General features: G+C 43.6%; 1 protein-coding gene across 9 annotated transcripts in view; it reads left to right on the forward strand.

Moving 5' to 3' along the window:
• LOC137312378 (microtubule-associated protein 4-like) overlaps window positions 1-12055 on the forward strand; it is a 365287-nt gene that overhangs the window by 327079 nt on the left and 26153 nt on the right. For all 9 annotated transcript variants that reach the window (XM_067978952.1, XM_067978971.1, XM_067978985.1 and 6 more), the window contains 3 exons: window positions 391-568; window positions 4006-4068; window positions 5122-5450. In XM_067978952.1, coding sequence (XP_067835053.1) covers window positions 391-568; window positions 4006-4068; window positions 5122-5450 — 570 coding nt within the window. The remainder of the gene's footprint in view (window positions 1-390; window positions 569-4005; window positions 4069-5121; window positions 5451-12055) is intronic.

Raw genomic sequence — 12055 nt, forward strand, 5'->3', positions numbered from 1 at the left:
TTACTACCTATTTACTGTAAAAGACTTTTGGATTCCCTTTTATGTTTGCCGCCAGTCTATTCTCATACTCTGTCTTTACCCCTCTTATTTACCTTTTTCACTTCCCCTCTGAACTTACCAAATTCAGCCTATTTCTCACTCATTTCATTGCTGTTTTTGGGATCTTACTATGTGCAAAATGGCTGCTTCATTTATCTCCGTATATCATTACACTTGAAAGTAAGTAATTGTGTATGAACTATTTTAAGATATTTGAGAGATGTATTGAGATGATCTATAAATGCAAGTCTCTTTCTTTACCCACTAAGCCATCAGGGAAAGCTCTAGTTTCCCCTCATTCTGATGCTACAAAACGGACAGTGATGCTGAAAACCCTTTATATTTTTGCAGGCAACTGAGGTCAAGAGCCCAGTGAAGCTCCCCTCATCCAGACCATCGTCTGCAGGTGTGACAAAAACATCCAGCAACACTATCATTAAGAGCAGTACCACATCGCTGCAAAAAGTGGCCACTACTACTGGATCCACTCAGAGAAATACCACGCTCTCTACCCCTAAAAGGCCGACATGTACGTATCAAAGTCTTGATGTCATTGGATATGTGAAGGGGTAGTGCAGTGGGTTAGCTACCACCCTTCAACCCTTTGAGACATGGGTTCCAATTTGTCCTAGATGAATACATGAAAGTTTTCTCTGCTTACTGGCTATAAAGGTTCCATGTGAAATCAGTTTGGGCAGTCTGAACCCAGTTTCGAGTGGGCATGAGTCCCTAATTTGGCACTAATTGATAGTCTCACCCAGAAAGGTCACAAGATGTCTAGCGTGGGAAATGCAAAAAAAGCCACACTGTAGGAGGCGCTTTCTGAGGGGGGCTGAGTGGTGGGAGCTTCTTGCTGCTTTTGTCTATGCTATACCTGTCCTGGGAGAACTGGGAAAAGTTCCATTCCCCAGCGCTAACCTCCCTCACCTTAATGAGTGCAAATGGGAAGTTTTCCTTCAGCTGCGCTTAGAAATATAAATGACCTGAAATGCCCTATTCCAACTTGTGCCTCTTCCAATCTGTCATTAGAGTAGTGGAGATGTAGGGGAGGGCATTAAACAGGAAATTAGAGACGCATGTAAGAAGGGTACAACTATAATCATGGGTGACTTTAATCTGCATATAGATTGGTCAAGCCAAATTAGCAATAAAACTGTGGGGGAGGAATTCCTGGAGTGTGTACGTGATGGTTTTCCAGACCAATACGTTGAGGAACCAACTAGAGAACAGGCGATCCTAGACTGGGTATTGTGCAATGAGAAAGGATTAATTAACAATCTTGTTGTGCGGGGTCCCTTAGGGAAGAACGACCATGACATGATAGAATTCCTCATTAAGATGGAGAGTGAAGTAGTTGAATCTGAAACTAGGGTCCTGAAACTAAATAAAGGAAATTACGAAAGTATGAGGTGCAAGTTAGCTATGATAGATTGGGGAACTTTACTAAAAGGGATGACGGTGGATAGGCAATGGCTAATATTTAAAGAACGTGTGCAGGAATTACAACAATTATTCATTCCTGTCTGGCGCAAAAATAAAACAGGAAAGGTGGCTCAACCGTGACTTACAAAAGAAATTAGGGATAGTATTAGATCCAAAGAGGAGACATATAAAATTGCCAGAAAAAGCGGCAAGCCTGAGGATTGGGAGCAGTTCAGAATTCAGCAAAGGAGGGCAAAGAGATATATTAAGAGGGGAAAAAATAGAGTATGAGAGTAAACTAGCAGGGAACATAAAAACTGACTGTAAAAGCTTCTATAAATACGTCAAGAGAAAAAGATTAGTAAAGACAAATGTAGGTCCGTTACAGTCAGAAATGGGGGAAATTATAATGGGGAACAAAGAAATGGCAGAACAATTAAACACATACTTTGGTTCTGTCTTCACAAAGGAGGACACAAATAACCTCCCAGAAATGTTAGGGAACCAAGGGTCTAGTGAGAGGGAGGAACTGAAGGAAACCAGTATTAGTAAAAAAAAACAGTGCTAGGGTAATTAATGGGGCTAAAGGCTGACAAATCCCCAGGGCCTGATAATCTACATCCCAGAGTACTAAAGGAAGTGGCCCTGGAAATAATGGATGCATTGGTGATCATCTTGCAAAATTCTATAGACTCTGGAACAGTTCCTACAGATTGGAGGGTGGCAAATGTAACCCCACTATTTAAAAAAGGAGGGAGAGAAAAAACAGGGAATTACAGACCAGTTAGCCTAACATCAGTAGTGGGGAAAATGCTAGAGTCTATTATAAAAGATGTGATAACAGAACACTTGGAGGGCAATAACGGGATTGGACAAAGTCAGCATGGGTTTATGAAAGGGAAATCATGCTTAACAAATCTGCTGGAGTTTTTTGAGGATGTAACAAGTAGAATAGATAGGGGAGAACCAGTGGATGTGGTGTATTTGGATTTTCAGAAGGCTTTTGATAAGGTCCCACACAAGAGGTTAGTGTGCAAAATTGAAGTACATGGGATTGGGGGGAATATACTGGCATGGATTGAGAATTGGTTGACAGACAGTAGGAATAAACGGGTATTTTTCCGGGTGGCAGGCAGTGATTAGTGGGGTACTGCAGGAATCAGTGCTTGGGCCCCAGCTATTCACAATATATATCAATGATTTGGATGAGGGAACTAAATGTAACATTTCCAAGTTTGCAGACGACACAAAACTGGGGTGGAATGTGAGCTGTGAGGAGGATGCAAAGAGGCTCCAATGTGATTTAGACAAGTTGGGTGAATGGGCAAGAACATGGCAGATGCAGTATAATGTGGATAAATGTGAGGTTATCCACTTAGGTTGTAAAAACAGAGGCAGATTATTATCTGAATGGTGATAGATTGGGAAAAGGGGAGGTGTAACGAGACCTGGGTGTCCTTGTACACCAATCGCTGAAAGCGAGCAATCATGTGCAGCAAGCAGTTAGGAAGGCGAATGGTATGTTGGCCTTCATTGCAAGAGGATTTGAGTACAGAAGCAGGGATGTCTTACTGCAGTTATACAGGGCCTTGGTGAGACCACATCTGGAGTATTGTGTGCAGTTTTGGTCTCCTTATCTGAGTAAGTATGTCCTTGCCATGGAGGGAGTGCAACAAAGGTTTACGAGACTGATTCCTGGGATAGCAGGACTGACGTATGAGGAGAGATTGGGTCGACTAGGCCTATATTCACTAGAATTTAGAAGAATGAGAGGTGATCTCATCAAAACATATAAAATTCTAACAGGACTAGACAGACTAGATGCAGGGAGGATGTTCCCAATGGCTGGGGAGTCCAGAACCAGGGGTCACAGTCTCAGGATACAGGGTATGCCATTTAGAACCAAGATGAGGAGAAATGTCTTCACTCAGAGGGTGGTGAACCTGTGGAATTCTCTACCACAGAAGGCAGTGGAGGCCAAGTCATTAGATGTATTCAAGAAGGAGATAGATATATTTCTTGATGCTAAAGGGATCAAGGGATATGGGGAAAAAGCGGGAACAGGGTACTGAGTTAGATGATCAGCCATGATCATTTTCAATGGTGGAGCAGGCCCGAAGGGCCGAATGGCCTACTCTTGCTCCTATTTTCTATGTTTCTGTGACCTGTGTTGGCCTGCTATTTCGCATTGTGATGCAAATATGGTGATGCACCAAGCTGGTTCAGTCCATCGGCAATGAATACGAGGGTTGTGACTCAAGTACACTGGCAAAGGACTGGCTCAATGTCCAGTTCCTTAGCTTCACTACATACAGTTGCAACATGAAACAGTGATTTCAGGCCTACCCCCTGAGCAGTCCTACATTGGGATCATATGGAGAGGAAATATAAAGGAACGGCACTACTCTCATCGGCAAAGTACGGAAAATATAACAGTGTCTAAAGAGAGATGGGCGTAGCAAAGTAGGCAGCGGCAGTTAAAGAGCTGGTACCAGACCAGTAGTATTAAAATTATCATAACTCCTTTAAACATTTTATTTTCAGCTATCAAGACTGAACCCAAATCTACAGAGGCGAAGAAGTCTCTGTCTGCAAAATCACCCTTGGGTAATGTGAATTCACTTTACTGCTGTCTCTTTTATTTCTATTTCACCACCACCCCCAAGAGTTTTGCATTGTCACACAATGCCCTTTTTTTCCCCTCCCTTGAAGGTGTTAGCTCCTTGGTTGGGATATGGTTCCATGAGCACCAGCTGCCCTCTGGTACCTCACCCAAGTGGCTAGTCTTCTTGTTGAGCCTGAACAATGAGTTTTGGCAAACTATTCAAATCATGTGGGTTTTTACAACTGACCCCGATCCTGGCCTCATCCAATATCGACACGTGTATTTTTTCCACCAGAGTTGCTGGTTAGTGATCAGGAACTGATTTTCTCCTCTGTCCCCACCAACCAGTGGTGCTGAGGCCAAATGCACCTCTCCATTTACCCTGGGGTACTAAGGCCAGTTGTTGACCACCACCCCCACCACCTCAAGTCCAGCTAACAGCACAAACTGGGGATAAAACCTGGAACCTCTCTGATCTGAATAGTTCAGTTACCCACTTGATAAACTTACTGAGTCATTGGGAGACTCTAGACTTGTGTAGGCTGATCATGGGTATCTGACAGTGGTACTCAGCTGGCCTGACCATCAGAAGGTAGGTGGGATGGTTGAGCACAGATTTGCTTCTTTCCTTGGAATGAACCTTGGTTTTGATGCATTTGCTCCCATATAAATGTTTTCCTGTGCCAGATCGAAGTCCCTGTTACCTCAGTAGGTCCCCAAATTGACTTAATGACTTCACACAGCGAACGTATGAATTAGACTGCCTGTGGAGATGCAAGATCAGTAAATTCAAGAGAGAGATGGATCTTTTTTTTTGTTTGGTGAAGGAACTGATTGAGGGGTATGAGAGAGCATAGTGGTCTTTTTGAATTTTGGGACCAATCCGATCATTCATACTATGGATTGTTTGTTCTTGTGAAATAATTCCTCATCGTTATCACAGTTCCTCATTTTGTCAAATTTATTTATATTTTTAACCACTAGATCAGCCTGATATAGGAAGGAGTCAGCTACACCTGTGGAGAAAATAGCCTGATATTTTTTTTTGACCTTAGGTGAGACAGGTCGCCCAAAGACTGCTTCCACAACCTCTATTAAGAGCACTGGCACTACCCCAAGTACACCAAGCACCCCGCTGGGCATGGGCACCCCTGGAACATCATTGTCCAACACCTCTCGGACACCCAGAACATTGGCATTGAAGACAACTGCTGCTTCGGAGGCCAAGAGGGTGGCACCCATCCCTCGCACGCCTTCAAAACCCACTGTAGCAGCAGCTCCAAAGCAACCACGGCCAACCAGTGCCCCCGCACCGGACCTGAAAAACATTAAGTCGAAAATCGGATCCACAGATAACATCAAATACCAGCCAGGAGGAGGGAAGGTAAGAGATTGCATATTTTATTTGGAGGTAAATGAGCAGGCAGATTTTGATTAAACTCCCCGTCGATCCAGTCCAATTGGGGTTACAAAGAAAAAGCAAGTGCTAGAAATCTGAAATGAAATGACAATGCTGGTGAAGAAAAGGTCACTCGGCCCATCAAAGCTTATCCTAATTCTCCCATTAAAAGAAAGACTAGCATTTATATAGTGTCTTTCACAACCTCAGGAGTCTCAAAGCGCTTTACAGCTAATTAAGTACTTTTGAAGTGCAGTACATGTTGTAATGTAGGAAATTTTGAAAGTGTAGCTGCACTTTAAAAGTTGCTAATATATGTGCCTAACAGCTTATTCTAAACATTTGTTATCCTTTATAATTTCCATATTGCTAATTTTTGTCCTCTGTTCCCACTTGTCTAGTTTAAGATAAAATTGAGTTTGTTTATCTGTCGCATTTAATATTTTATATATCTCAATGAACTCCACCTTCTCTCCAACTGCCTTGCAGCTGTGCTCTGCACCCTCTCAAGTTCATCTATCATTTTTGGCGGTGTGGTGACGAGAACTTTTCACAATACTCTTAAGAGGTGTCTGGCGGATACTTTGTAGATCCTCCGTATCATTTCTTGTATACTTTCAGAAAAGGGAAGAACATCAAGTCAGTCAACACCTGAAAGAGTAGGTTAATGCTTCCATTGGGTTATTTCATCAGTATCCAGCTGGTGCTGTGCTTTCCCAAGGTTGGGCCGTTCAACATCAGCGCTGGGTCTAGACTGAAGTCACAACCCCATTGTAATTGCCATTGGCTGGAGGCTGATGAAGGGTACCACCCAACATGCCATCTCTCCCTATCCAGACACTGACTTAACTTGCAACTTGTTTCCAGCATGTTCTGTTTTTTAATTCTAATCTATCTGGAGTGAGCAGAGTAGTGCAGCTTGACATGGTGCTGTCCTAACACAACAGAGCTGTTGGCCCAGATTGTGAGGCACATTCACCGTTGCTGTAAACCAACCTCACTGCAGCGATTTAATCCATTTATAATTTGCTTTATGCAGCGCCCAAAGTCAAATCAAAGTAAGTTTCAAATATTCAGTTGCAGTTTTTAATTTGGCACACAGAAAAGAAAACGATACTTTTTGTGAAGGTGAGGTATGTCAGTGTTGGGGAACTGACACACTTTTCCACTTTGGAATCCCAAAGTCAGCATCAGTTATTGCCAGGTTAGATAAGCATAAGTTAGATACGGAGTAAAGCTTCCACTACATTGTCCCATCAAACACTCCCAGGGCAGGTACAGCATAGATACAAAGTAAAGCTCCCTTTACACTACCTTGCACTTCTAGGTCAGGTACCCCATGGGTTAGATGCAGAGTGAAGCTGCCCCTACACTGCCCCAATGATGTGTCATAACCCCAACCTCAGAAGAGTACCTCATAGAACCATAGAAAAGATACAGCACAGAAGGGGGTCATTCGGCCCATCGTGTCCACGCCGGCTCGAAGAACAACCAGGTGCCCATTCTAATCCCACCTTCCAGCATCCGGTCTGTAGCCCTGCAGCTTACAGCACTTTAGGTGCAGGTCCAGGTACTTTTTAAAAGAGTTGAGGGTCCCTGCCTCTACCACCAATTCGGGCAGCGAATTCCATACACCCACCACCCTCTGGGTAAAAAAGTTTTTCCTCATGTCCCCTTTAATCCTTCCGCCAATCAGCGTAAATCTATGTCCTCTAGTTCTTGAACTCTCCGCTAGGGGAAACAGGTACTTCCTGTCTACTCTATCTAGGCCCCTCATAATTTTGTACACCTCAATCAAGTCTCCCCTCAGTCTCCTCTGCTCCAAGGAAAACAACCCCAGCCTATTCAATCTCTCCTCGTAGCTGCAATTTTCAAGCCCTGGCAACATTCTTGTAAATCTTCTTTGCACTCTCTCCAGAGCAATTACGTCCTTCCTGTAATGTGGTTACCAGAACTGCGCACAATACTGCAGCTGTGGCCTTACCAGTGTTTTATACAGTTCCATCATTACATCCCTGCTTTTGTAATCTATACCTTGGCTAATAACGGAGAGCATTCCGTATGCCTTCTTCACAACCTTATCTACCTGTACTGCCACCTTCAGTGACCTGTGCATATGCACTCCAAAGTCTCTCACTTTCTCTACCCTTCTCAATATATTCCTGTTTACTGCGTATTCCCTTTCAATGTTTGCCCTCCCTAAGTGCATTACCTCACACTTCTCCGGGTTGAACTCCATTTGCCACTTTTCCGCCCATTCCACCAACCCATTGATATCTTCTTGGAGTCTACAGCTATCCTCTTCACTATCAACTACACGGCCAATTTTTGTGTCGTCTGCAAATTTGCCAGTCATGCCCCCTACATTCAAGTCCAAATCATTAATATATACCACAAACAGCAAGGGACCCAACACTGAGCCCTGTGGCACACCACTGGAAACGGATTTCCATTCGCAAAGACATCCATCGACTTTTACCCTTTGTTTCCTGTTACTGAGCCAATTTTGGATCCAATTCGCCACATTTCCCTGTATCCCATGGACTTTTACCTTTCTGACCAGTCTGCCATGTGGGACCTTGTCAAATGTCTTACTAAAATCCATGTAGACAACATCCACTGCACTACCCTCATCAATCCTCCTTGTCACTTCCTCAAAGAATTCAATCAGATTTGTAAGGCATGACCTTCCCTGAACAAATCCATGCTGACTATCCCTGATTAAACCATGCCTTTCCAAGTGACAGTTTATCCTATCTCTCAGTATTGATTCTAATAGTTTGCCCACCACCGAGGTAAGGCTGACCGGTCTATAATTGTTAGGCCTTTCCCTCGTACCCTTTTTAAACAATGGTACTATGTTTGCAGTTTTCCAGTCCTCCGGTACCTCCCCTGTATCTAGTGAGGATTGAAAAATGATTCTCAGAGCATCCGCTATTTCCTCCCTGGCTTCTTTCAAAAGCCTAGGAAACAATCCATCCGGCCCTGGTGACTTATCAACTTTCAAGATTCCAGTCCCTCTAGTACTTCCTCTCTCGTTATGTTTACCTTATCCAATATTTCACACCTCTCCTCTTTAACTACTACGTCCAGATCATCCCTTTCCTTTGTGAATACGGAGACAAAATATTCATTTAAAACCCTACCCACATCCTCTGCTTCTACACACAAGTTACCCTTATCATCCCTGATAGGTCCCACCTTTTCTTTAGTTATCCTCTTGTTCTTAATGTACTGATAAAACATCTTTGGGTTTTCTTTAATCTTACTAGCTAATATATTTTCATGCCCTCTCTTTGCTTTCCTTATTTCCTTTTTTACGTCATCCCTGTACTTTCTATACTCCTCTAGGCTTTCTGCAGTATTTAGTTTTCTGTGACAGTCATAAGCTTTCTTTTTCTGCTTTATCTTGCCCCATATACTTCTAGACAACCAGGGGACTCTAAATTTGGCAGTGCCACCCTTTTTCTTTGAGGGGACGTGTCTGCATTGTACCCGTAGAATTTCACTTTTTAGTGCCTCCCACTGGCTTGCCACTGATTTCTCCTCAAGTAGTTGTGTCCAGTCCACTTCTGCCAAATCACCTCTTAGTTCTGTAAAATTTGCCTTCCCCCAATTTAAAACATTTACTCCTGATTTAACTCTGTCCTTTTCCATAATAATGCCAAAACTAACTGAATTGTGGTCACTATCCCCAATATGGTCACCCTCTGTAACTTCACCCATTTGCTCATCTTCATTTCCCAGGACTAAACCTAGAATTGCATCCCCTCTTGTTGGGCTTGTCACATCCTGGCTAAAAAAGTTCTCCTGGACACCGATCAAGAATTTTGCGCAGTCTGTGCCCCTCACACTATTTGAATCCCAGTTGATGTTAGGGTAGTTGAAGTCCCCTACTATTATTGTCCTCTTATTTTTGCACTCAGAAATTTGCGTACATATTTGTTCTTCTATCTCCCTTTCGCTATTCGGTGGTTTATAGTACACTCCTAATAGTGTAGCTGCCCCTTTTTTATTTCTTAGCTCAACCCATATGGCCTCGATTGATGATCCATTTAGCATATCATCCCTTCTCACAACTGTAATTGATTCTTTAACCAATAATGCTACCCCCACCTCCTTTTTTATCACCCACTCTATCCTGCCTGAAAACTATATCCAGGGATATTGAGCTGCCAATTATTCCCCTATTGAAGCCAAGTTTCCGTGATATCATAGCAATGATATCATGCTGCCATGTGTTTATCTGTGCCCTTAGCTCATCTGCTTTGTTTGTAATACTCCTTGCATTGAAGTATGTACCCTTTAACCCCATCAAATTCCTGTGCTGAACACTATTTAACCTTTGCTTCTTTTGCCTTTCTGAGTCACTAACTACGTCACTAACTGCTTTTCTACTTCCCGTTTCCTGGTCTGAATTTGTCCCATCTGTATCTGCCCTTTGGTCCCCATCCCCCTGCCATACCAATTTAAACTCTCCCCAACAGAACTAGCAAATGCCCCCGCGAGGATTTTGGTCCCGGTTCTGCTTGGGTGCAACCCGTCCAGCTTGTACAGGTCCCCCCTTTCCCAGAATCGGTCCCAATGCCTCAGGAATTTAAACCCCTCCCTCCTACACCATCTCTCAAGCCACCTCCTACTGAACCATTATGTTTTCCCACTTCCCACACCAGCCATCCTTGTGATTTCACATAGAAATTTTCGAACCAACAGTAAATCAGCTGCTTTTTCTGCTAAATTTCTCCCCTTCTGAAGGCATTGACTTGTGCTGGTGTGTAGTTTCTCGGGCACTAGGTGCTCTTTGTACCTTACCTAAGTATTTCTGATGTGTGAACATGTCAGCGGGCCATTTGATTGTAGGAGATATTACAGGCAAGCTCAATGCTGTTTTTGCCTGATGGGGATAGGGCAGGAAAGTGGAGTTGAGGTAGAAGATCAGCCATGATCTTATTGAATGGCGGAGCAGGCTCGAGGGGCCGTGTGGCCTACTCCTGCTCCTATTTCTTATGTTCTTGGGATGACCGCACTCTGAACTTTCCAGCTGGGGTCACTGGATAAACATCAAGATAGGGAACTCCCCTCTGAACGCTGGATCCAATTGTATCACCTCTTTTGCCACTCCGGCTAACACCAGCTAACTAGGCACAGACCGGGAACCAGACCTGCGATTTTCTGGTTGTTATCGGTTAGTGCTACACTAGGCTATGCTTCTACCCACTAAGTCGTGGATAAGACAAAAACATATGCAATATATATTAATCTGTTGACAGCTATAGGCTTGGCTGATTGTCGACTCTGCTCAGTAGCAATGCCCGTTGACTAACTGTTGCATGTGCTTCCAACGTTCTGTGTTTGCAGTGACTTAATAGCAGTGTATAGGATTTAGGGATGGATAAAGAAACGGTTTTCTTACAGTTCAAATTGTTTGACTTCTGAAAAGTTGCTGGAAGGTTGAGCGGCGCGGTTGGGAGGGGTGAAGACGTATGCACTTAATTCATAGTGCTCCCATTCTAAACTCAAGCAAATGTTGGGGAAAATTATCTTGTTTTAAATGTCAGATCTTTGCCCTCAATTGAGATCTGCCAGTTTGGGTCATCTCCTTGACGCTAGGCCGCTTTGGGACCTCAGCCCCAGGGAAACATCTGAGAATTGATCCAGAGCCGAGAAACCTGAGAAAAGCTGGACACTGGCTATGTACTGTGCATCTTCAGCCACTAGTACAATTTTTTAAAATATAGAATTGGGGGGTGTAATTTTGTAAAATAATGTAAATCCCTCACCCCACCCCAGGGCCTTCCTTTCCCTTCAGAGTTCATTTCCATTTTAAATATCTGTTTTCTGTGTCTCCCTTTCCCAGTGTAGAAGGGCAAGGATACACGTTCACATTTGTGGCTCAGTCATAGACCTTTGACAATCTTCATCTCTGCTATGAAACGATAATCCTGGCCCAGTTGGTCCCCGACTCCCCATTTGAAGGTGTCCTGAGCCTGTGCACTTCCTAGTAGCTAACTTGAAAAGCGTATTGTCTGACTCCTGGCAACAAGGCATCCTACCCATCTTGGTTCCAGTTTTATCCCTTAACTCTCCTGAAGCATTGACTTGCTGGGGTGCAGGTCCATAGACGCCATGCGCCCTCCTGTACCTCACCCAAGTTCTTCATATCCGTGACAGTGAGTGTCAGCAGACTATTCCACTGTGGAGGCAACAGAATAAAGCACAATATCGACACTAGTATGCACACTCTCCATGAGGGGCCACTGGATGGTGATAAGGAGGAGCAGGTACCCTGACTGATTTTCTTTTTCCTTCTTGAAACCCTCCCCCAAACACTTCTTCCATAGCCAAAGGTACTGAGGCTCATTGTAGCATCCACCCTTTTTGGGGGCAGGGGGAATGGTTTAGACAGCAAGAGTGGAAGGGGAATTGGAGGAGGAATAAAATCCAACCAACATGAGGAAATGTGTGTTTTTGTGGGGGCGGAAAGAAAGAAAGCAAATTAATTGTTACTAATCCTGGGGATTTTTCTATGGCCAAAAAGTATTTTGGAACATCAGTGAATAAATGACTTTTGGAATGAGGTCAAACAGTTA

This window comes from Heptranchias perlo, chromosome 3, assembly GCF_035084215.1.
Source record: "Heptranchias perlo isolate sHepPer1 chromosome 3, sHepPer1.hap1, whole genome shotgun sequence".
In the NCBI taxonomy this organism is placed as follows: domain Eukaryota; kingdom Metazoa; phylum Chordata; class Chondrichthyes; order Hexanchiformes; family Hexanchidae; genus Heptranchias; species Heptranchias perlo.